Source organism: Dothidotthia symphoricarpi (assembly GCF_010015815.1).
Source record: "Dothidotthia symphoricarpi CBS 119687 unplaced genomic scaffold P153scaffold_3, whole genome shotgun sequence".
In the NCBI taxonomy this organism is placed as follows: domain Eukaryota; kingdom Fungi; phylum Ascomycota; class Dothideomycetes; order Pleosporales; family Dothidotthiaceae; genus Dothidotthia; species Dothidotthia symphoricarpi.
Window position 1 is genome coordinate 1,042,964 of NW_022985010.1, and position 25,913 is coordinate 1,068,876.

At 33.6% G+C, this 25,913-nt stretch overlaps 4 protein-coding genes across 4 annotated transcripts; all 4 read right to left on the reverse strand.

Moving 5' to 3' along the window:
• Nucleotides 1-18,929: 18,929 nt before the first annotated feature.
• Nucleotides 18,930-20,107, reverse strand: P153DRAFT_282584 (uncharacterized protein; the record flags this gene model as incomplete). The annotated part of the gene is made up of 2 exons (XM_033663215.1): nucleotides 18,930-19,416; nucleotides 19,476-20,107. The coding sequence occupies 2 exons, from the start codon at nucleotides 20,105-20,107 to the stop codon at nucleotides 18,930-18,932; spliced, it is 1,119 nt and encodes a 372-aa protein (XP_033527854.1).
• A 657-nt stretch (nucleotides 20,108-20,764) lies between these two features.
• Nucleotides 20,765-21,883, reverse strand: P153DRAFT_282262 (Thioesterase/thiol ester dehydrase-isomerase; the record flags this gene model as incomplete). Its single annotated transcript, XM_033663186.1, has 3 exons — nucleotides 20,765-21,210; nucleotides 21,302-21,671; nucleotides 21,752-21,883. The coding sequence occupies 3 exons, from the start codon at nucleotides 21,881-21,883 to the stop codon at nucleotides 20,765-20,767; spliced, it is 948 nt and encodes a 315-aa protein (XP_033527855.1).
• Nucleotides 21,884-22,075: 192 nt separating this feature from the next.
• Nucleotides 22,076-22,804, reverse strand: P153DRAFT_157526 (uncharacterized protein). The gene has a single exon (XM_033662240.1). The coding sequence runs from the start codon at nucleotides 22,601-22,603 to the stop codon at nucleotides 22,172-22,174; it is 432 nt and encodes a 143-aa protein (XP_033527856.1). The 5' UTR covers nucleotides 22,604-22,804; the 3' UTR covers nucleotides 22,076-22,171.
• Nucleotides 22,805-23,005: 201 nt separating this feature from the next.
• P153DRAFT_282523 (Pkinase-domain-containing protein) lies at nucleotides 23,006-25,895 on the reverse strand (the record flags this gene model as incomplete). The annotated part of the gene is made up of 3 exons (XM_033663208.1): nucleotides 23,006-24,431; nucleotides 24,482-25,285; nucleotides 25,543-25,895. 3 exons carry the CDS (start codon nucleotides 25,893-25,895, stop codon nucleotides 23,006-23,008), a joined length of 2,583 nt encoding a protein of 860 aa, XP_033527857.1.
• Nucleotides 25,896-25,913: the final 18 nt, after the last annotated feature.

Below are 25,913 nucleotides of genomic sequence, written 5' to 3' on the forward strand. Positions count from 1 at the left end.
TACTATAGAATCTATAATAGTATACTTATAAGACTAGAATTCTATAATAAAGACTAAGGCGTAGTAAAGTAGATTATTAATATTAGTACTACCTACTAATTCTTTTGTATTATTGTATATAAGGTTAACAAGAACGTAGATAATAGAGTTAGTAATATTTAGATTATTTAATACTGTTATAAGTAATAAGTATTTATAAAGGTTTACGCCTAGCTTACATTATATAAAAGCTATTACTCTAATAGGTTAGAACTCTAAGGTAAAAGCTAGTTTACTATCTTTAAGATACCTACTAGTAAGAAAGAGTAGACACTTATAGTCTAGCACAACTTCTTTTATCTAGGTTACTAGTTATAAACAGAAGTATAATTAAAGACAACTATAAATATATCTTACTTATAAAACTACTATATAAAGATATAATATAAAGAACTAATATATAGCAATTAAAATTCTTTAAATAAAAGTATAAAAGTAGATAAATTATACTTAAAATTTTTAAGCTCTTTAGGTAAGAGGTAATATTAGCTAGCGTAAGTATATACGTAGATATAAGATAACATAATCTCTAACTCTAAGAATTTACAATGTCTAAAGCTAATAACTATATACTATTAACTTCTTTTATAATTCTTATTACTAAATAACTTATATATAATTACAACCTATATTAAACTGTAGGAATTGCCTATAGGAAGACTTACGTATTTCTAAATAAGAATATAATATACTTTACACGCTAGTTAAGTAGTAAATAACTATAAGAAGAGTATTATATTAGCTACTCTATACTAAAGTATCTAAGAACTATATATAACAAATCTTAAATATAATATATAATTAATTTTAAGTAATATTTTAGTAAAAATCTATTAAAAAGCGTATCTACATTATAATACAGTTTATAATACAGTATAATTATAATACAAATAGAAGGATTTATAACTAAAATATAAGATTAAGTTAAATATAATAAAATACAGCATAGTCTTTATCTCCTAGTATAAAAATACCTTTAATAATAGTCTTTAACACAGCACTACAGTCTAGTAACCCTATACTATAGTTATATAATACTATTAGGCAACAGTAGATCTAGTTAATTATTATATATTACAATAAAATATATATAGTAATATTAATATAGGTAAAATAGATAACCTAACAATTTAACCTACTAAGAATAATAGTAGTAGATAGTCTTAGCCTAGATATATTCTTAAAGATTCTAGAAAGAGAAAATAGGTTTAATTAAGTAATTAAAGGTATTTATTACTATATTATAATTAATTTAGGACGTATAAAGATGCGTATCTTAAATAAGATACAATAGTATAGTACCTTAGAGAACTTACTTATATCTATATTAGCTAGAACTGTATTTATAATTAAACTTCTATCCTAGTAAATTATATAACACTATTCTACTAGTATAAGGATTATAATATAATTAAGTCTAAGAGGATTAGTATAGTTTTATTACTTAAATATACATACAACACTTTTATTTATATAATAAGGGTTATAATACTATTAATACTATTATCTATTAATATTTAGACTTACTAGTTTACTACCTTACTATAGAAGTCTCCTTAAGTATTTTTAATAAAGATAACCTTATTAATAACTTCTATAGTATTACCTTAATAGCTAAACTTAAAAAGCTATTAAGTTTACATAACTAGTTTCTCTAGCGTTTATTAAAAATAATAGGTACAGATATAACTATATAGGAGAATAAGCCTAATATTAGCCTTAATATTTATCTAACCTAGAATCCTAACTAACTAGAATAAAGCCTAACTATTAATAAAAGGCTATAAGAGTACTTAAGTAGCTTAAAAGATACTTAGGCTATAATTATAATACACTAATATAGTATATATTCTAGAATAATATATAATTATTACTAATATTTATAAAACTACACTATAATTAAGCACAAAAAGACCTATACAATACTATACTTATATATATATACTATTACATTAACTATACTATTATTAGGCTTTAGTAATACTTTAGTCTAAACTAGCCTATTTTAGATAACTTTATTACTACAATATTTAGTATCTATAAGAATATAGGCTTAGAATAGGACTATAAGTTAGAAGATTAGCTTATTACACTTTAAGAAATAGTATAAGGTTATAGCAGCTTAGTAAAACAACTTAATTCTAACCTAAAAGTCTAAAAGGGTAATATAGGTAGCATAATCTAGTATAATATATTAGAGGAAGTAGAGTAAGATATAGGAAATTATCTAGTCTTATAGAAAGATTATAACGTTTAGAGTTAAGGTATTATTATAGCTTTCTTTTTTAGTAAGTAGCTTAAAAAGTAATTTCTATTAACTTATTTTTTTAAGATAAGATATAGGTAAAAATAATAGGTTAGATAAAAGACTATAAATAATATATCTTAATAGGACTTAGCTGTCCTTAAGCTAATAGGTTAGTATATAGATATAAATAAAACAATAGTAAGGTTAATAGAAGATAATAGCTAATAATAGAACTTAATAGTACTTAGCTATTATTAAACTAATAAAATAAAAGAATAATATTAATAAGATAATGCTATAGAAATTAACCTTTTCTAATTTAGACTAATATACCTCTTTTTCTTTTTATCTATAATAACTTCTTACAGAGTTATATATTTTATTATTAACACTTAAATAATATAAGTTAACTATAGATACTTTACTACTTCTAAGATAGCTTTAGACTATTTAAGCTCTTAAATAAACAGTAGGTAATTATAGTAGGTATAACACATAACCTAGGAGCTAAAGAGTAGTATAAAGTATACTAACTAGATCCTAGACACTATAGATAAATAATTAGACTCTAGATAATATTTATAGTAGACTTAATCTAAGTATCTTACAGATCTCTAAGACTTAGTTCTCTACTACTATTAATATAATATATACAGTATTAAGGCACTATAGAAGAAAGTTATAATTAAAGAGATTAAAGAATAAATATATAGACTTAATACTATTAACGTAACTATAGAGTGTAGAGATATTCCTATAAGATAAAGTAAAATAATGCACTGCTATAAAAGTTTCTTATAGCTTAAATAAATAGACTATATTAATAATTAAAATAATTATAATAGAAAGATTAGCTAGAGATAATTTATTATAGATAGATAATAATTAATTATACCTCTAGATAGACTTAGACTAGCCTTTCTTATAGAATTTCTTACGTATTTACTAGATAGAAGCTAGAGAGCAAACTATAATTAAGTTAAGGAATAATATTACTAAAGAACTAGATAGGTATATAGTAAGAAACATAAGTCTTACCTATACTATTAAAAGTAATTACGCTAATTTACTAAGCTTATAGATAATATTAATAAGATATATACCTATATAATATAAGTAGTTTAGAATAATATTATAGCAGCCTATTTACTTATAAACTCTTAGTTATAAAGATAGACCCTAATAGAATTAATATTAGACTTTAGATTCTTATTACCTAATCTAAGTACAGTATATACTATTATAGTATAGTAACTAGATATTATTAACTTTAATAGCCTAGATTAGGTTAATTTAAGAACGTTAGGTTTATTATAATATTAGCAGCTATATTTTAGAAAGGTAAATTAAGATAGGTACTTACTAACTATAAAGCGTTAAGCTTTTAGGTAAAAGATATCTTAGGTCTAATAGTTACGTAGGTAGAATACTATATATATTATACTATTAATAAATATAACCTAGATAAAAAATAGGTTACTACAGAAGGTATAAGTAACCTACTTAAAGGTATGTTAAACTCTACTTTATAAGTTAAAGCTTATTATTTTAGGTCCTTATTACGCTATTTAATAGATATAGAAGTTATACTCTAAAGTATAAATTAGGCTCTTTAATTATTAAATTAAGAAGATTATAAAACTATATATTATATATTATTATAAGAATATTATAACTATTACTATTAAAGTAAGCAAAGTTAAATATAGTATTAATAACCTTTTTATAGATATTAAGAATAAAGAGGAGTAAGAGAGTCTTAAGTATAACCTACTTAAGAAGAGTAACGCGCTAAAACTAAAAAGGATAAAGTAAATATAAAAAGAAAAGGTATATACAGCACTTAGATAGATATAAAATATTAACTAATAATAATTTAGCTTATTATTTAACTCTACTTATCTAACAAATATCTTCTATAAGTTATAATATCTACTAATACAATGTATATATTATTAATAAGTTAGTATACAGTCTAGCTAAGTAAAGAGAAAGAAGTTTATTTTTATAAAGAAATAAATTATTAGAGGTTGTTAACGCTAGAGTAAATGCTAGTATTATAGAAATATACTAGAGTATATACTAAAAAAGAAGAAGAGTATAAGCTAGTTACTTTAAAAAGAAGTAAAATTAACTTATATCCTCTAATAGATAAACTGTGCGTAGCTAAAGCTATAAAACAAGAGTTAACAGAGGATAAAGAGAATAAAATAGAAGATATAGAACTAATTAATATAATATAATAAATTAAATAGAGTTATTTCTTATAATATCTTTTAAATATAATAGAATCTTACTTAACTATCCTAGCTATAAACTATATTTAGGGTAATAATACTATTACGTCTTATAAAAGCAGAGAAAGCCTTTAGATCTTTTAAGATATATAATATACTCTAGGTTATATAGTTAGTTATAGTTAGGAGCCCTAGTTAACTATATAGTGCAGTCTAATTAGTAGAGCTATACAGTCTTAATAAATAAGATTAACTCTTATATAATAAAGTATTACCTAAATAGTTAAGTAAGTAAGAGGTTAAGAGTAAAGAAAACTAAATAGGCTTTATTATTAATATAATATTTCCTAATTTAGTTAAATTAAGTAGATAGCCTTAATAGTTAGAACTAACAGTACTTTAAGGAATATACAGGCTGTTAAGACTTATAGGCTAGTAATTACTATTATAACAGTACTAATAGTAGTAATAGTAGGCCTAGTAAGGACAGTAGGTACAGTAGTAATAAAGAAGACAGAGGAAATAGTAGAAAGAAAGGAGATAGTAATAGCAGAGGTAATAGTTATAATAGTTATAATAGTTATAATAGTAGTAACTATTATAACAGTAGTAATAGGAATAATAGAAATAACAGAAGTAATAGAAGTAGTAGTAGTAGAGTTTATACTAGAGGTACTAGAAGTAACTAAACTAACTAGAAAGCTTAAGTTTATAAAGCCTCTCTACACCCTAGATAAATATTACTAGGCTAAACACCTATTATAGATAACCTAGGTATTATAACTATAAATACTGTTACGTACCTTAATATACGCTAAAAAGACTTTAGTTTTATAAAGGAACTTAAATATAGAAAAACAGCTACCTAGCTAGGCCGCTAGAGAGAAGAATATTCTAGGCACAGCCTATTAAACTCTACTTTTACTAACGTAATTCTATAATTATAGAAAGCTTCTTATTATATATATACTATTAAATTAATAGGCTAGTAAACTTATAGCTTTAGAATACTACTAGTTTCTAATAAAGGTTAGTTATTAACTTAGATATTTAGGGCTAGAGTAAAATTACTACTATAGTAAAGTCTAATATATTAGTTAAGACTATTACTAGCTTTACTAGATTAAAGTACTAAAGTATAGAGGCTTCTATAAGCTTTAATTAAATAAAGAAAAAGGCCTTATAAACTTTATTAGGCTAACTTTATAGTTAATACTATTTTATTAAACTCTTTTAAGTCTTTTTTAGGTTTTTCTTCTTCTTCCTATCTGCGCTAGCTTCTATAGAGGCTAGTACTAAAGACTAGGTAGCTATTATATAGTCTACTAGTAGGCGTATAATACTAAAGTAGTTATAGATAAATTTTCTATAGAAGTTTATAAAACTTAAGAATACTTAGATATTTTTATATCTCTTAAGCTCTAGCTACTCTCTAATAATTTATACCTTTACTAAGTCTATAACTACACTACTAGAGGTAATAATAAAGCCTAGGAACTTTATAAATTTTATTAAAATAATATATTTACTTACTTTATAGTATAAGCTCTACTTAATAAGCCTATTAAGAATCTTCTTAATATAAGTATTATAATCTTCCTTATTCTTAAAGTAGATTAAGATATTATCTAAATATACTATATAGGTATAATCTACTAGGCTACTTAAGGCTCTATAAATATAAAATTAGAATATTACTAGTATATTTACTAATCTAAAAGGTATAACTAAATACTTAAAATAGCTATACCTTATTTTAAAGGCTATCTTTTATTTATTACTCTCTTTAATCTATAGCCTATAATAGGCTTTATAGAGGTTAAGCTTAAAGAAGATAGCTACCTTTAATAATTAATCTAATATCTTACTTATAAGTAGAATAGAGTATTAATTCTTAATTATAACTTTATTTAGTTTATAATAGTCTATATAAAGTTTTATTATTTTATTAGCTTTTAGTATAAAAAGAATTAAAGTACCTATAGGTAATTTACTAAAATAAATCTATTTCTTCTTTTAGACTGTATTAAAGTAGTCCTATAGGATTTCTAGCTTATAGCTAAAGAAGTTATAGATAAGAAGATTTAAAACCTTAGTTTCTAGCTCTAAGTTAATAGAGTAATTATATTTTCTATTAAGTTAAAGTATACCTACTTAATACTTACTAAACGTAAGCTACTTATAGTATAGTTTCTCTAGTATAAATTCTAATTTATTTAAGTTAAGCATATTATCTTTAACTACTAAATATAGAGTATTTATTTTAATATTATTAGTTAGAATATTATTATAGGTATTTCTATCTAAGCTCCTATTAGCCTACCTTTAGTAGACTTCTAGGCTAAGAGCGTAAGGCCCTTAGAGCTCTAGTATATAGTACTTACAAATCCCTAGGGCTTACACCCTAAAGATTTGTCTAATCTCTTAATAAATACCTATTTATTCTATATCTTAATTACCTATTTATAGTGCCCTTATAATTTAAATCCTTTATACTCCTCTTTAGAAAGAGTAGTTAATTTAAGATAAATAAGAGCTATTTTCTTTAACAGAAAAATAATGCCTTTTTAAAAAGAATAAAACGTTATACCTAAAGAGGGCCTAATAGTATCTTTATCTAGGACTAAAAGTAACCTAGCTCTAAAGTAAGGCCTAGCTGCCTACGTTAAAGATATAGAGAGCCTAGATAAAGAAGGAGAAACCTCTAAGTAGAAAGTAAATTGCTTTCTAATAAAGAACTAGCTACTTAAGGAAATACATAAGAGCTCCTTAGAATAACCCTTAATTAAGGAAATAAGCTATATACTTCCCCCTAGAATATAGCTAGGAAGCAGTATTAATAGGGTTTTAGAGGTAATCTACTAGTTTAGCGTTTTATAACCTTCTTAGGAATTACCTCTAAGGGTCTATGTATAAGCAGCCCTACTAAGTAGTAAGTAGTATATTTAATTAATCTTAAATAGACTCCTAGAAGAATAACTTTAAGGCACTAGCCTAGAATATATTATAATTCTAGAAAGATACCTCTAAGTTACTTTATAGTACTTAGGCCTAAGACGCTCTACTGCCTTAGTAGAGCCTTTCTAATTAGTATCTAATATAGTAGAAAGGCTAATTAGGGTACTTAATATAGTAAACCCTAAGCCTAAATTAGGCATAGAATTCTACGTCTCTACCCCCTAATAAGTAGATTAGTAGGTTAAGGATATAGATATAGTATTTAAGTATACCTAGGTACTAGAGGACTCTATAACTAGAACTTACTAGGTAATAGGTACTATCTAATACAAAGTATACTAAGAATTAATCTAATAAAAGATTAATAAGGGGGTAATCTATACCTAGGCTAATATCTATATAGAGGAGTAGAAGCTAGTATAAGACCTAGTCTTTACGCAGTATAAAAACTACTTAAAGTTTTAGAACTTTAAGTAGTATACTAATAACTTAGTTAATATATTCTTACTATACCTAAACTATAAGGAATCTCTACTTTATTAAAGCTTCTTTAAGCTTATAGATAGTAGTATAGATAATAAGTTAAAGATCTCCTTAGTATAGGTAAAGGCCTCTAAGGCTTACTAATAAGAGATTTAGTATAATAGAGTATTAGAAACTATTACTAAATAGTTAAAGTTTAAGTAGGCTCTCTGCAACGCAGAGACTACTATAGGTATAAAGATAAAGTTAAAACTATTAGACTCTATAAAGCCTAAATAAATAGCTACCTTTCTAACTTAAAGTAGCTATAAGAAAAGACATAACTCTAAACCCTTAAAATAGTACTAGGACTAATCTACTAGCGCCCTACCCTAGGCCTAAAACTAGGGCAGTAAGTAAGTAGTAAATACTAGTAATAATTAAGATAATAAGGAAAAGAGTTAGCAGAAACTAAATTAGAAAACTAATACTAACTAACTCTAAGACTTAAAGAGCTAAGGCCTAGAAAAAAAGAAGCCCTAATTATAAATCTTTCCTAATTATAGCTAGGGCTAGAGTTAAAAGAGAAATAAACCTATATTAAAGTTACTATAATCCTGTAAAGGCCTAATAGGTCTATAATACTTCTCTATACGCTATATAACTTAGGCGTAGAGATTAATATTATTAACTAATATATAGTTAAGGAGAGGAATCTCCTCTATAGTCTATTTTATTAGAAGCTAGTAGTAAGCTTTATTAATAGTAACTATTTAAATATTCTTAAACTATATAAACTTATACTTTTATATAATAATATAAGGGGAACTATTAAAGAAGTAGGCCCTTAGATATTCTAAGTAGTAAACTTTATAGGTTATAACCTTATACTAGGGTACTCTTAGCTGTAAGAAGTAGATCTAAAGATCTACTTCTTAATAGGTAAGTTTAAATAGTAGGTAAATAATACTAATAGAATTTAGTTACTCTCTATAGAATAACTACTAAATAATATAAGTCTAGGGAAAAGAGTATATATCCTCTACCTTAGTAATCTAGCGTATAAGCTCCTGCCTAGTAGCTAGAAAGCTCTATGTAAGGAACTCCTATAAAGAGACCCTAAAATACCTATACCTATAGGTAGGGTATAACTAGGAAGGGATATAGTTTAAAACACAGAGTACTATTACTAAAAGGAGATCCTTTAGTTAAAGAATAAGTTCTTAGAAATTATTAATTATCTTTACTACTATATATAGAACTATCTAGACTTAGCCTAGCTACTAGAAATAGCAGCCTATTAAATAGTTACTAGTATATATAACAAGAACCCTAATTAGGCTAGACTGCCTCTAGGCGTAGCCTGTATCCTAACTAATAATATTAAGATAGATACTCTGTATCTAGCAGTTAAAGATAATACGCCTAATCTAAATAAATTAAAATTTATACTAAAAAAGCTATACTATAAGTAGCTTACGTTTAGTAAGTATTAAGCAGGTATACTTTAACCTAATAGGGAGTATAATTACTCTATTAACTTAGAGCTAGGGACTAAGGTCCTAAATCTCCTTATCTATAACCTTTCTAGCTATAAGCTAGAAATTCTATAGGACTACCTTAATACAGCCTAGAAGAAGGGATAGATCTATTCTAGTAAATTACCTATAGGTACTCTAATCCTCTTTATACTAAAAGCTAATAGAATAATAAGACTTTGCGTAGACTATTATAAACTAAATAAAGTTATAATTAAGAATTAATACTCTATTCTACTTATAGGTAAGATATTAGATTAATTATTAAAGGTAGCTATCTTCTCTAAGCTTAACTTCTGTAAAGCCTATTATAGGCTATAAATTAAAGAGGGTAATAAGTAGAAAACAGCCTTTAAAATAAGGTATAGCTATTTTAAGTACTTAGTTATACCCTTTAGATTAGTAAACGCGCTAGTAACGTTCTAATCCTATATCTATAAAGCCTTAGGTAGCCTAGTAGATTATACCTACGTAGTATATCTAGATAATATCTTAATCTACTTTAAGAATAAGGAAGATTATAATACTTACGTTAAGGAGATCCTTAATAGGCTTATTAAGTAAGGCTTATACTATAAGGTAAGTAAATATATCTTTTTAATAAAATCTATAGAGTTCCTAAGCTTTATAGTTACCTCTAGTAGTATAGTTATAAACCTAGTAAGGGTATAAACTATTAAAGAGTAGCTAGAGCCTAAGAAATATAAGGACATCTAAGTATTCTTAGGTTTTATAAACTTCTATAGAAGATTTATCTATAACTACTCTAGTATTATACGCCTACTAGTAAACTATATAACAGCTACTTAGTCTCTAGTACTAGCCCCTATAGGAGCTAGCGCAGATAAGAAAAGGAAGAAAAACCTAAAGAAAACTTAAAAGAGTCTAATAAAATAGTATTAACTATAGAGTTAGCCTAATAAGGTTTATAAGGCCTTCCTTTCTATCTAATTAAAGTTTATAGAAGCCTCTATACTTTAGCACTTTAATCTAGTAAAGCTAGTAATAGTCTTAACTAATATATTAAACTTTGCTATAGTAGTAATCTTACTTTAGCCCTAAATATCTAAGCTAGTAACTAACCTTTATTAGAAGCTAGTAGCGTTCTAGAGCTATAAGTTTACTAGCCTATTAATTTAATAGTATATATATAATAAGGAGCTTTCTGTAATTGTAGAATTATTTAGGCAGTAAAGATACTACCTTAAATATACTCTATTAATAATCTAAGTTCTCTCTAATTATAACAACCTTTAGTACTTTATAACTATAAAGGAACTCTCTTTTAAATAAGTATATTAGGCAGAAGAGCTAGCTTAATTTAACTTTAAAATTAAATATAAGCTAGAACTAGAGAACCTAGCTAATAGTCCCTTAAGACGCTCTAACTATATATAGGGCCTTATAGTTAGAGAATAATAGGTACTTTGTAATATAATATTACTTATACTTTAATAGAAGCTTTAAATATAGACTCTTTAAAAGTCTAAGGCTTAACTAATTAATTAGGTAATTTTAGTAAAAGACTACCCTAAGGGTAGGCTAGTATAGCTCTGTTAACTCTTTAAAATAGTCTCTAAATAAGAATTCCCTAATAGTAGTTTAGTTACTAGTAGTATACTACCCTTAGCTCTTAACAGCCCTTCTATAGGCTATAATAGTTAGGGTTAATCTAAATTATTTAAAGCTTAGGGGTAGGACTTTAATATAGCTATAGTATTAGACTATAAGCTTAATAATTAGGTTCTAGCCTTTACATACCTTATAAATAAAGCTATATAAGGGGAAAACACTTATATACTAGAAATTCTAGAATAGCTCTCTAATTTTATTAGATAGGTTTAAGAGTAGAATAAGGCCTATCCTATAAATAAAGCGCTAGTAATATAGAGAGATAGTAGAGTAATTAAGAGTACTGCCTTATAGGAAGTTAACCCTAGTAGTATTCTACGTAGAAGTAGGAAAGTGTAGATTTCTAATAATATTACTTTATGCTAAAATATACTTATAAGGAACTATAATAATTCTATAAAGAGTTACTATAGAGTTAAGAAGACTAGAGATCTCCTTATAAGGAAGTATTACTAGCTATACTTTAAACTAGATATTTATAAATATATTAAAAGGTATACTGCTTACTAGTTAAATAAGATTTAATAGTATAAGCTATAAGGAATACTAGTACCTCTCTCTATACCTAATATAGTATAGTAATATTACTTCTTAGACTTTATTATTAACTTACCTAAGTTAAAAGATAACCTAGGGAATATATATAATTTAATTCTAGTATTAGTAGATAGGTTTAGTAAGTATGTCTACTACCTTTTTATAACTAAAACAATCTTATCCTAAAGAGTAGCTAAACTATTCCTTAAATAAGTATTCTTAAAATAAGGACCCCTAGATACTCTACTATTAAATTATAGCTTAGTGTTTACTAGTTAATTCTAGTTAGATATATACTACTACCTTAAAATTAACTATTACCTAAGCACAGTATTCTACTTCTAGACTAATAGTTAGACTAAAAGGCTAAACTAGGAGCTTAAAACATACTTATATATCTATATAAACTATAAGTAGAATAACAGAGTCCTATTATTACTATACACTAAATACGTATATAACTCTAAAGTACACTCTATATATAGAGAATACCCTATTAAGGTAGTATTTAGGTTAAACCTAAAAGGCTTTAATAGAATCCTAGATAAGTACTAGTTAAGGTAACCTTCTAAAGTCTAAAATAAGAACGTAAAGGCGCTAGAGCTCTACTAGTAAGTTACTAAGAGACTTACTTAATAGTAAGAAATATAGAAAGAGGTAAAATAGAGCCTTAAGTATGCCTAGAAGGGTATAATAAAATAGTATAATACTAAGTACTCTAAGAAATACTATACTAAAGGCAAATAGGTACTCCTCTAAGTAAAAAATATTACTACTAGGCAGCCTTTAAAGAAATTTAATGCTAAGTACCTTAGGCCCTTTATAATTATAAAGCGTATTAGGAAATTAGTCTATAAACTAGCACTACTACTCTCTATAAAATATATATATCTAGTATTTAATATATTATTACTTAAACTATAGCAGGAACTTCTTACTAAGAAGGGCTTTTAGCTAGGGCCTATATAACTTCTAAAGAATACTCTACCTAGAAATAGGTATAAGGTTAAAGAAATTATAGAATACTATAATACTACTACCTAAGGGTAGGAGTATAGAGTAAAGTAGCTAGGTTAGTCTAATAAGGATACTACCTAGAAACTACTTAAGAATCTTAATTACTATAATAAGATCCTCTAAGACTATCTAGTAAACCTATAAGATATATCTTAGGGCGCCTATAGGCTACCTAGGGGACGTAGGTAGAAGGTAGAGGCCCTACTAGATCTAGAAGTTAATAATCTGCTAAGGTAGAAATAAGGACGTCCTAGAAAGAATATCTAAAAGGAAGGAAAAGAAGAAAGCTAGAGCTATAGTATAGTAATTACCTCTAAAACTAAAATTATAAACTAGTATAGAATAATATAGGCCTTAGTAAAGATAGAAAATTATAATTATTATTCTTTATACTATTTAAAGGAACTAAAATATATATCTACTAAGAAAACCTTTATAGCTACCTATTAGAATACTATAAAGTTAGAACTAATACTACTAAAGTTATACTTAGTTATTAGAGAACTAAAGAAGCTAGTAGTAGGAGCCTTTCTAGAAGCACTACTAGCTACCTTTTAACTAAGAGTATAGAGAGCTACTAAATAAAGATACTTCTAAAGTAATAGTAAGAATAGAATCTCCTCCTTCTTAGTATTAGGAATATTAGTGCTGTAGTAGTAGAAGCGCTAGTTAATATTCTTAGAAGTGCTATTACATAAGAAGTAAGCCTCTATAGGAGTATAAACAATAATATTATTAGAATAATATAGGCTAGTAGTACTAAGACCTAACTAGAATAGATTAGTAATAGAAAGATACTAGAATAATAGTAAACTAACCTTATATTACTCTAAGTTATACTAAGCGGAAACTTAATAAGCCTAACTAAAAGCTATAGTAGAGAGACTACTATTAGTAATAGTACAGTACTTAGTATAATTATACTTAAAAAAACTCTTATAATAAGCCTTAGTATAGGCGTAAGTATTTACTTAGTTAGCCTATACCTAGTTATCTATAAAGAGCGTATTAAAGTTAGTAGTAAATATAAAGCTAGTAAACTCCTAAGTTTTATATAAGGTATACTTAAGGTAGTAGTTAAGGATATTAACAGCGTAACAGAACTTAGGCAGAATCTATTAGGGTTAGTAATAGATAAGGTATAGATAAAATAAAACAGGAAACTTACCTTAGTATAACCTCTAGTCTTAGTATTAGAATAACTACTATAGATACTCTAACTAGCCTTATATTTATAATATAGCTTATTACCCTACTATAGCTTAAAAAACAATATAACAGTACTGTTAAGAAGGCGTTTTTAAGAGGTAGTAGTAAGAAAGTTAATATAGCCTATATACTAAAAGTAAGTAAGAGTAGGCTAAGGAGCTATACTAGCAAGAAGCTAGTAGATCTACTTAGGCAGAGGCATATTACTAATATAGAAAGGCAGAAGTATAGTAAGTTAATAAGAAGAAGGTTATTATAGTAGTATTAGAGTTATAAGGTAATATATAGGTATTTTATACCTATCTAGTATATATGCGCAGGCCCTCTAGGACTACTATAATACTACACTGCTTTACCTTACTTTACGTACACTAATAACTATAAAAAGTTATTATAATATAAATAAATAATAAATACTGTCTAAGACACTAGGACTATACCTAGTAGACTACTTATAGAGAGCTAATAGACCCCTATAAAGGAACTACAGTTATAAACCCTATAGAGAGTATAATAGGCACTAATATTAAAGTAAGTACTGCCTATATAGGATAAACCTCTAAGGAGGCTACTAGTAATATACCTTATAAGAATAATGCTAGCCTATAAATAATTACGTAAGCTAGCGTAAATACTAACTATAATAATAGAGTAAGTAAATAATAAATTATTATAAGTAAACTCTATATTAAGCTCTTACTTTATATAATTATATATTATAAAGCCCCTAGAATAGGGCTAGAGAAGTAATAAAGCCTAATAAACTATTTATATAGTTAATAGGTACCTAATAAGGTAAAACTTATAAATACAAAGTTACTAATAATAATACGTAGTAAGTATAACTATACTCCTAAGAATTATAATCTAAGGATAATAGTAAATAGGACCCTCTATAGAGGTCTAGCAGTTACCTATAATAAACTAGGCTATGCTTATTAAAGTTGCAAAGACTTAGTAATAAGGATATAGGCCTAGCGCAGTAGGCCCCTAGGCTAGATCTAAGGACTAGCCTAGGAAAAACTTAAATAATTTAGTACTAAATTTCTCCTAAACTATTTTCCCTCTATAGGAGGTTTTTATAAAGTTTAATTAAGGTAACTATGTAAATTAAATACCTGTTTATCTACTCTAAAAATTCTAGCAGTTTAGGATAAACTATAAGAAGAGGGGGAGCTCTGTTATAGGTATTTCTATCTAAGCTCCTATTAGCCTACCTTTAGTAAACCTCTAGGCTAAGGGCGTAAGGCCCTTAGAGCTCTAGTATATAGTACTTATAAATCCCTAGGGCTTATACTCTAAGGATTTGTCTAATCTCTTAATAAATACCTATTTATCCTATATCTTAATTACCTATTTATAGTGCCCTTATAAATATAGGCTATACCTTAAGGTAGTCTAGCCTAATTAGAGTTTTTATTTTATATACTAGTAACTATTTAATAAGCTACTATTTCTAGTAGCTAGGCTAAGTCTAGATAGTTTTATATATAGTAGTAAAAGTAATTTATAATTTCTAAAAACTTATTCTTTAGCTAAAAAATTTCTTTTTAGTAATAGTACTTTATATCTTAAACTATATTCTCTTCTAGTTATACCTTACTTATAAGTATAGGTATTCTAGGGTTTCTTTATAAAAGTACCTTATATAAGGCTTTCTAGCTACTAGGTAGAAGCTTATATACTAGATTACTAAAGTAGAGGATATATACTCTTTCTTCTAGACTTATATTATTAAGTAGTTATTTTATAAAGAGTAACTAAATTCTATTAGTATTATTTACCTACTATTTAAACTTACCTATTAAGAAGTAGATCTTTAGATCTACTTCTTATAGCTAAGAGTATTCTAGTATAAGGTTATAACCTATAAAGTTTACTACCTAGAATATCTAAAGGTCTACTTCTTTAGCAGTTCCTCTTATATTACTATCTAAAAGTATAAGTTTATATAGTTTAAAAATATTTAAATAGTTACTATTATTAAAGCTTACTATTAGCTTCTAATAAAATAAACTATAAAGGAGATTCCTCTTCTTAACTATATATTAGTTAATAATATTAATTTCTATACCTAAGTTATATAGTATATAAAGAAGTATTATAGACCTATTAGACTTTTATAAGATTATAGTAACTTTAATATAAGCTTATTTTTCTTTTAACTCTAGCTTTAGCTATAATTAGAAAAGATTTATAATTAGAGCTTTTCTTTTTCTAAGCCTTAGCTCTTTAAGTCTTAAAGTTAGTTAGTATTAGTTTTTTAATTTAATTTCTACTAACTCTTCTTCTTATTATCTTAATTATTACTAGTATTTACTACTTACCTACTACCTTAGTTCTAGGCCTAAGGTAGAGCACTAGTAGATTAGTTCTAGTACTATCTTAAGAGTTTAGAGTTATATCTTTTTTTATAGCTACCTTAAGTTAGGAAGGTAGCTATTTATTTAGGCTTTATAGAGTCTAATAGTTTTAACTTTATCTTTATACCTATAGTAGTCTCTATATTATATAGAGCCTACTTAAACTCTAACTATTTAGTAATAGTTTCTAATACTTTATTATACTAAATCTCTTATTAGTAAGCCTTAAGAGCCTTTACCTATACTAAGGAGATCTTTAACTTATTATTTATACTACTATCTATAAGCTTAAAGAAGCTTTAGTAAAGTAGAGATTTCTTATAGTTTAGGTATAGTAAGAATATATTAACTAAGTTATTAGTATACTACTTAAAGTTCTAAAACTTTAAGTAGTTTTTATACTATATAAAAACTAGATTTTATACTAGCTTCTACTTCTTTATATAGATATTAGCCTAGGTATAAATTACTTCTTTATTAATCTTTTATTAGATTAATTCTTAGTATACTTTATATTAGATAGTACCTATTACTTAGTAAGTTCTAGTTATAGAGTCTTCTAGTACCTAGGTATACTTAAATACTATATCTATATCTTTAACCTACTAATCTACTTATTAAAAAGTAGAAATATAGAATTCTATACCTAATTTAGGCTTAAAGTTTACTATATTAAGTACTCTAATTAGCCTTTCTACTATATTAGATACTAACTAGAAAGGCTTTACTAAGGTAGTAAAGTATCCTAGGCCTAAGTACTATAAAGTAACTTAGAGGTATCTTTCTAAGATTATAATATATTCTAGGCTAGTACCTTAAAGTTATTCTTTTAGGAGCCTATTTAAAATTAATTAAATATACTACTTACTACTTAGTAAAGCTACTTATATATAGACTCTTAGAGGTAATTTCTAAAAAGGTTATAAAATACTAAACTAGTAAATTACTTCTAAAACTCTATTAATACTACTTTCTAGCTATATTCTAGAAAGAAGTATATAGCTTATTTCCTTAATTAAAGGTTATCTTAAAAAGCTTTTATATATTTCTTTAAATAGCTAGTTTTTTATTAGGAAGTAAGTTACTTTCTACTTAAAAATTTCTTCTTCTTTATCTAAGCTTTCTATATCTTTAATATAAGTAGCTAAGCTTTACTTTAGAGCTAGGTTACTTTTAGTTCTAAATAAAAATACTATTAGGCCTTTTTTAGGTATAATATTTTATTTTCTTTAAGAAGGTATTATTTTTTTATTAAAGAAAATAGCTTCTATTTATCTTAAATTAACTACTCTTTCTAAGAAGAAGTATAAAAGATTTAAATTATAAAGGCACTATAAATAGGTAATTAAAATATAGAATAAATAGGTATTTATTAAAAGATTAAATAAATTCTTAGAGTATAAGCCTTAGAGATTTATAAGTACTTATATACTAGAGCTCTAAGGGCCTTATACCTTTAGCCTAGAGGTTTACTAAAGGTAGGCTAACAGGAGCTTAGATAGAAATACCTATAATATATAGCTAGTTTTTTATAATACTATACCTACTTTATTATATATACTAGCTATAATCTTCTTTTACTTACTTTAGTAGTTATATATAAACTATAGTTAGTAATACTTACTATAGTACTATTTATAATACTTATAGCTAAGGTTATAATTCTTTTCTTAAGCTTTAACTACTACTTTAGCCTTAGCTTATATAATATATATTACCTTTAGTAGTAGCTTATAGTTATAGTCTTTATTTAATACTTTATTCTATAAGCTATTAAGGTTAATATTCGTAATAGTAATTTTATAGTACTAGTACTTATATAGAATATACTTATAAGCCTATTCTCTTTTCTTCTAAATAAGATATATATAATTATATAGTAAGTTATTTATACTATTTACTAAAGCTATAAATACTATACTCTACTTATTATTATTACTTATATTAAAAGAGTTTAGGCTAGCTATAAAGGTAGGTATTACTAGCCTTAATAGTAGTTTTATATTAAAGTTAAATAGTAATAGTAATTATAATAGTAAGTATAATAGTACTAGCTATATTCCTAGTAGTAGTAATAGTAGTAATAATAGAGTTAGTAGTAGTAATAATAAAAGTAATAATAAGATATAAGGTATAATAGATAAAATAAATAATATAATAAATTTAGTATATATAATATAATATTTAATAGTAATAAGCTTTTTAATTAAAATAATTAACTAATAAAGTAGACTTTAAATAATAATAAATAATAAAAATTACTAAATATGTAATAAGTATTAATAGTTAGTAACTCTTATACTATAAATCTCCTTTAGCAGATACGCTATACATTAAATAGTATAGTAGCTATCTATTAGAGAGTCTATGTAACACTACTAGCACTAGTTGCATATAGGCCCCGTATGTGGGTGCTTAGGAATAGTTATGTGGGTGCTCGTTAACCGCTGCCACGAGTACTGCTTGTGAAGCATTCCATCTGCGGAATCCCGTTATTTTCTTAAATTTAGGACCGACCGCAGCAGCTTGGCTGCCGCCAATCTAGGCTTTTGGGCCGGTAAGGCAAGCAGTCGCTACACGCGGATTGAGCTGATTTCCCCACGGCGGGATATATATTGGAACAAAAACCGGTGAAGCTCGACGAACGTCATGTTCGAGATGCTACCTACATCTATGCAGTTCGGCTTAATCATTGCCCCGCCTCCCCTGGCTCGTCCCACACTTCACTCATATCCAACCACTCCAGCGCAAACGCAGCCATGATCTTCCCCCAGTCCCGCACAGTCTCCATGTCCAGATGCGCTCCGTCATCCTCCATCTTGTGCCACACGTGCGGAAACGGATCGGGGATGACGTGCAACACCTCGACCCCTCTGGCTATGAAGGGGAGGTGGTCGTCTGATATGGCGCCACGCGCCATTGTCATGTTGTTGTCAGGCAGAAACGGCGAAGATGGGCTTGACTCGAGAAGGTCGAGGGCGCGCATGCGGGATTCGATTGAGGAGAGTTTTTTGTAAGCCCAGTGCGTGGTCGGGAAGTATGAGGGGACAGAAGGGGACGCAGAGCCGAGAAGATCCAGTAGAACGAACAGAGATATCTGGCTGAGCGGGGTGCGGTATTTGTAAAAGGTTGCCGAGGGCGGGTTATATGATTCCGACCATTCTTTTGCCAGAGCTCTAGGGTGGACAGTCAGTACACATATCCAAATCACGTTGTGGTATCTAGAAACACATACCTGCTCCCATACAGACTATCCTCATCACTCCACTGCACAAACGCCTCCTCCCCATCCAAAAACAATATCTGAATCCCCATGTCCATCTCCACCGTGCCCCCCTCACCCAGCTCCTGCATCTCCTCATGCATCCGACTCACATACGCATCCACGACCCGCGCAACATACAGTAACATGGCACACGGCGCCGCACTATCCGTCGCGCCCACAAACCCCTCAGGCGCAACCTTGGAATCATAATGCGCCACCAGCGTGAGCAGATTCGCCTGTCCCGGCTTAACCCACGGCGGCTCCCGCTTGAACACGAGGTTCGCGAAGGGTACGTCCGCGCCGTTCGACACGGGCGTCGCGGCCGTGCTGTTCTGCCAGGCTACACTCCACTTTGGCAGCTCGCGCGTGAAGAAGTCGAGGAAGTGGCGTTGGGCGGTCGTTTGGCCTGGTGTTCCGGGTACGCGTGGGATGAGGAGGGGCGCGAGGAGGGTGCCGTTTTGTGGGTTGAGGGCGTGGCCTGGCGAGGGGATTGCGCGGAGGAAGGTGTCTGAGAGGGGTTTGTAGGCTGTTGCGTGGGGGTGGGGGTTGAAGAGGAGGGCGCTTGTGAAGAGAGATAGATAGAATGGGAGGTTGGAGAACATGTTGTTGGGGATCTGAATTTGAATGCCGGGTCGTGGTGTCGAGCGCAGCGGCCTACGGGCTGGAGTCGTGTCGTTCGCAACTGAGAGATGCGGTGTCGCGCCTACTAAGGTATACAATGCTAAGCTCTCCAAGAGTGAGGATTAGTCTCGCAACTGTGAGATAGACACGGTAAACAAGTGGATGTAAAGTCGAACAGCGCAGTCAGCTCAGGGCCAGCGACTCCTTCCCTCCATCTCACGTTTCACCCATCGACAAGGCGAAACACGACGAGTCGCTTCCCAGAATGCCTCCGAGCGATCATCGCTGCCGAGGCTCTTAAAGTCGCCGTGAAAGACTCGAACTGGTTAATAAAATGTGTTGCGTGTCAATTGTTCAGTGTTAGGAAGACGCGTTTTCGAGCTACGTGAGGAGAAGCCCGCATAAGTTAGTTAGGTACGTCTAGTACACCATCTTATCAGATGGGAACATCGGAGCGCACGACGGAGGATCTAACTTAACTGCACTAGTTTATCATCTTTCTTATCCAGAACTCTGTCCTACAAAAGCAAGCCATTGGTTAAAGGAACTACTGATTTAGAGTTCCAACCCCCATTTTAGTCCTGCCATAGAAGGAGCATACATTCAAGCTCAACCAAACAAACACCTAACCTACCAACCTACAACTTCGCCCTAACCAGCCCCTCAACCCTAACCATCGCCCTCCCATTAGTCAAAACCGTCTTCCCACCCTCCACCCTAACAATAAACCTAACCTCCTCAAACCCGCCCTCACTCACCCCCTCCTTCCCCATCCTCCACATCTCAAAGACCAGCTTATCCGCCGGCTTAACCGGCGCTGCAAAGCGGGCCTGAAACTCCTTCATATTCTCGGGCTTGCTGGCGCCGAAAGCCTGCAGCACGGCGTGCGCGGCCGAGTTCCACGAGAACAGGCCGTGGATGATGGGCCCGCCGAAGCCCATTTTCTTGCCCGGCGCGGGGTCCGCGTGCAGCGGGTTGTAGTCGCCGTTTAGGCGGTAGAGGTGTGCGGTTTCCATGGTGGTTTGCACGGTGCGGGATGCGTCGGGGGCGCGGGATGGGGGAGGGTAGTTGGGGACTTTGGGGCCTGTTTGTTGCGGTGGAGTGTTAGCGATCATCATCTCTACATTATCATGAGTGCAGAAGAAGATGAAAAAAAGAAAGAAGAAGAGACTCACCCTTAGGACCTCCCCAACCCCCCTGACCAACATAAAACCCGCTCCCTACCGCCCGCGAATACGTCTCCCCCGTCGCCTTATCCACAAGCCTCTGCTCTGTCTCGACCACCGTACCGGGCTTGCCCTTGTCATACACGCCCAGCACCTTGCTCCTAATCTCAAACGTGCGGCCCTCGGATGTAACGGGTAACGGCTTGAAGAACTCGATCTTGCGCTCGCCGTCGAGCACGCCTTTAGTGTCGAACTTGGGCACGCCCGCGATGGGCTCGGAGTTGCTGCGCGCGTAGAAGTCGATGACGTCCTGATCTGTGTGCTTGAAGGGCAGGATGATGGGGTATGTGGGGAATGCGGCGAAGGAAGGGTGCAATTCCTTTGAGTATGTGTTAGCGAATTGAAGGGGCATCTCGGACGGACGGAGGGAAGCTCGAATGGGGCTGTGAGGTGACTTACATAGAGAAAATGCAGCTCATCTGGATACGTAGCTCCAATGGTGTTCGCAAAGAGCAGCAGATCGCGCTTCATCCACGACACCTCGAAGCTTGGGAATTCGAAACCCACGCCAGGTCCAGCATCGTTGCCCATGTTTGTTGAAGAAGTGAGTAGCTTGAGATGTGATTTAAGAGCTGGTTAACAAAGTATAGAGACTCGAATCCACAAAAGAGCACGATTGAAGGGTTTTGGATGTTGGATGTTGGGCGGGGAAAGTAATAACGGTCTTATTCTCGGTCGGCCAAATTGAAGCTCATGCGGAGCTCCAACAGTTGCCGAGGTCGACTCGAACATCCATGCTTCACTCAGCCATCATATCGAGTCGGTATCAGATTTGGAAGACAAGTAATGAATGTGAGGAAGCTATTGAGAACTACCAGTTCAAGAATACAATGCAGGCTGGTTGTGAATAGTGTTAAATTTTTGATATTTGTATACTTGCATTCTTGTCCATATCATATCTACGAAGCCCAGTCTGATTAATGCAATCCTTTCATTAAGTCCCATTGCGATACGTGTACGCATTCCCACTAAACATGCCCAAAAACGCAAACAGCGCAATCGCAAGCATGATAAACCGAACTGGAAAAAAGAAGACTCGAACCCCAGGAAAACCAACCCGAGGAAAAACACCGAACAAGCGATGTAGCACAATACTCCGATGCACACCCCCACGCAATGCAAGTGCAGATACCTGAAAGCATAATTCCTCAGGAACTCTGACGAAAGCTCATTCTGTTGTGACCGAGAAAGATCGGCGCGGTATGGACGTTTGCTAGCACCGCTCGAAGGATCGTGCTGCTGGGTATACATTCTTCAAACGTCAGGTGTCGATACGTAATAGTTAGATCGTCGAGGTAGTCCACCTGGGACATACGCGTTTGCCGAGTAATCGTGATGTCCTGAACACATGCTCTGTGATGTTGTTGCAGGACGTCGACAAGAATAAAATTGTGTTTGAGCGTAAAAGATTCGAGAGAACATAACCGTGTACAATAATCAGCAAGAGACCAATCGTACGGGAAACGAACGCAGGGTATCCAGGAAGAAAGTCGAATGAATGAATGATGCCGCCATGCCGCTGCGTGTTCAACAATCCAAAATATTCAGAATTGCAGAGCCGCTGAGAACGCTTTTGAAGGGATCGCCGAAACAAAGAGATACAAAGCAGGCTCCAATAAACAGAGGATGGCGTAAGAGTGAGTTCGGAGCTCATTAGACGTCGAAGTTGCCGTGGTTGAAGATGTCATGGTCATTGCTGGGAATGACGCCAGACATTCTATCTCCGCGTCCTGCCGGCTTGTCCCAATCGACATCATCCTTTTCGTCCTCGTCCATCCGCTCCAGATCCTCCCGATGGCTGTGAGCGAATTGTTGATCCAGCGTACTTTGATCGGTGAACGTGAATCCCTTGAAGTTGGCTTGCATAGTCGGCGATAATGGCGTTGATGCCGGATTGATACCTGATGACAACGCGGCAGCACGGGCATTCAATGAGCCGTTGCCGTTCAAAGCATTCGTAAACTCGGGGTCGAAGTTAGACACGTCCAGCTCTCCCTTAAGCTTGGGCTTGAAGGGTGGGACTACGTTCTTCTTTGCCAGAGCCACCCAGTCAATGTCAGCAAAGAACGGGTGAGCCTTCAGCTCCTCCGCATCTCGTGTTGCACCAAGTCGGTGCTTTGGGTTTCGGTTCAGAAGACCTTTGACGAAATTGCGACCCTCAGTACTCAGGGCATCTCGAGGGAATCTGACCTTGCCGAATGCGATATTCTTGTACATCTGTTGAGTGTCCTCCGCATAGAAGGGACTCCAACCACAGCACATCTCAAACACCAACACACCGAGCGACCAGAAATCGACCATCTTGGTGTAGCCTTGCTCGTCTAGCAAAACCTCAGGTGCCAAGTACTCGGTTGTGCCACAGAAAGTGTTCGTGGTTGCATTCTCAGTGAGGTTGGCTTTGGACAGACCAAAATCACAGAGAGCAATGTGACCGTTGGCGTCCAGAAGGATGTTCTCCGGCTTCAAGTCCCGGTACACGATATCGTGGTCATGGAGGTGTTGCAGTGCCAGGATAAGCTCTGCGATGTAGAACTTTGCGCGAGCTTCTTGGAAACGACCTTCTCTTTGCAAATGCCAGAACAGCTCACCTCCAGACATGTAATCTGTCACGAGATAGAGATCAGACGGTGTTTGGAAAGAAAACTTCAATCCCACAATGAAATGAGAGTCGGCCATGGCTGTCCGAACAAGGATGTTACGTTCTCCGAGAGTATGTGCTACCTCTTTCTTTTGCACGATGACCTTCTTCGAGAGGACCTTCATGGCGTAGATTCGGCGGGTATCCCGTTTGCGGACCTGGAAGACCTGCCCGAATGTACCCTTTCCAATGAGTTTGAGAATCTCAAAGTCTTCCGGGCCAAAGTGCTTCTTATCAGTCTTGTGGAAGTTGAGCTTGAGATGTACCTCTCCGGTCACTTGGCCTCCCTCGCCGTCTCGGGGCTCGAGGTGGAACCAGCCATCGTACGGGTGCTCGTATTCGACGAGGTTGGGGCAGAACCGAACATGGCCGAGGAAAGCCTCGCCGTTTGAGCGGTCGTAAACGGAAATGTCGATCTCGGCGTGGTCTCCGACAACATCACTATGGAAAGTCAGTATGCTATTGATGACGTGGCGATAATTTGCACGTACAATATTGCCTCGTGCTCCCACTTGGGGCTCGTGACATCTTCCGAAGTGTCCTCTTTTGGATCGGAGCTGTTACCGCTGTGGCTGCTCTGCCGGCTCTTCATTGGGATGGCCATGGGCCTGCCCATCTCGCTCTCTGTCCGCCTCATCTGCATTGCCGTAGGACGGCCTTTCTTGGTAGGATCATGTCTTGGCCCGTCTGAGATGTACTCTGCCCACTGGAACTGGCACACGACGTATGGATCCACGCTGGGACGCAGACCCCGTCCCTCTGATATGGTGACTGCAAGCTTGCCCTTTGGTGTGCTTACGACAGGCTCTTCCTTGTTCTCTTTCGACGCGGTCGACGTGTTCGAGACGAGCGACGTCCGTGACAGGCTCGATGGCTTGGACTTGCCTTCCTGTGATCGTGTTCGGGGAGTCTGGGGAGGAGTGGCCTGACCCTGCGGCGCAAAGTCGCCTGTTAGCTTCTCTGCTTCACCATTCAACTGAGAGGCTGAGGGGGCTCGAGAAGTGGTGCTGGGAGGGGGGCTGGGCAGCATGGTGGAGCGCAGCCCGGCGTTGTCGGGCTCCTTCTCCTTTTCCTTTTCAGAAAGCTCTGAGCCTTGTGCAGCAGCGGAAGAAGCAGAGGTGAGGGAGGAGGGCATCGCAGAGGACGTTCTTCGGGGCATGAAGGAATCACGAACCTGACCAAAGTAACTGTGCAGAATACCCGGCAGTCGCTTGTCGGTCGGGTCGGGGCGCGGCGTCATGGCGCCGGGCGGCGTGGAACTGGTCGAGTCGGGGCCTTCGTCTTCGGGGGCCCCTCTGTGCGGTGTTAGCTGGAGGAACGTGTGCGGTGTGAGCGGCAGGAAGGATGACGGCATCGTGGCGGTGTGGCGGGCGGTGTGGCGGGCAGTCGTGGCAGGGCGCAGACGACGGAATGGAGTGCAGGCAGGAGGCAGGAGGCAGGAGGCAGGAGGCAGAAAGGCATTGTGGCCGGGGAAAGCGTGCGAGCGAGTGCTGAGCTAAGCAGCCCTCGCCGCAACCCGCACCAGGAAGAAAGCATCCGCGGCTCGGCTTACCTCTGCATCATGGCCTGGCGCAGCAGATCAGCCGCGCCCGAGGTGGCGCCGGTGGTGTGCGAGGTGGTCATCTTGGGCGACAGCGGGTTGATGGTCGACAGAGTCGGGACGGCGCTGGACGACTTGTTCGAGGTCAGGACGGAGCGTGGGCGGGGTCGAGCAGCCTTGGGCGAGGACTCGGGCGGGCGGGAGACGGGATTCGGCCGGTGGAGGCGTGCATCGACGACGGGGCTCGAGGACGCAATCGTGGCGGGCTCTCGAAGACTGGCTCGAGATGTGCTGGCGGCGAGGGTGCTGGTGGTCGAGGGCTCGGTGGCTGGACACGCAGACGGCGAGGGCGGGCGTGAAGTCATAATAATCAGAACGCACCT

Bases quoted from the DNA above. Each gene is read 5' to 3' on its own strand.
- P153DRAFT_157526 (XM_033662240.1), bottom strand. From the start codon at position 22,603: ATGTATACCCAGCAGCACGATCCTTCGAGCGGTGCTAGCAAACGTCCA.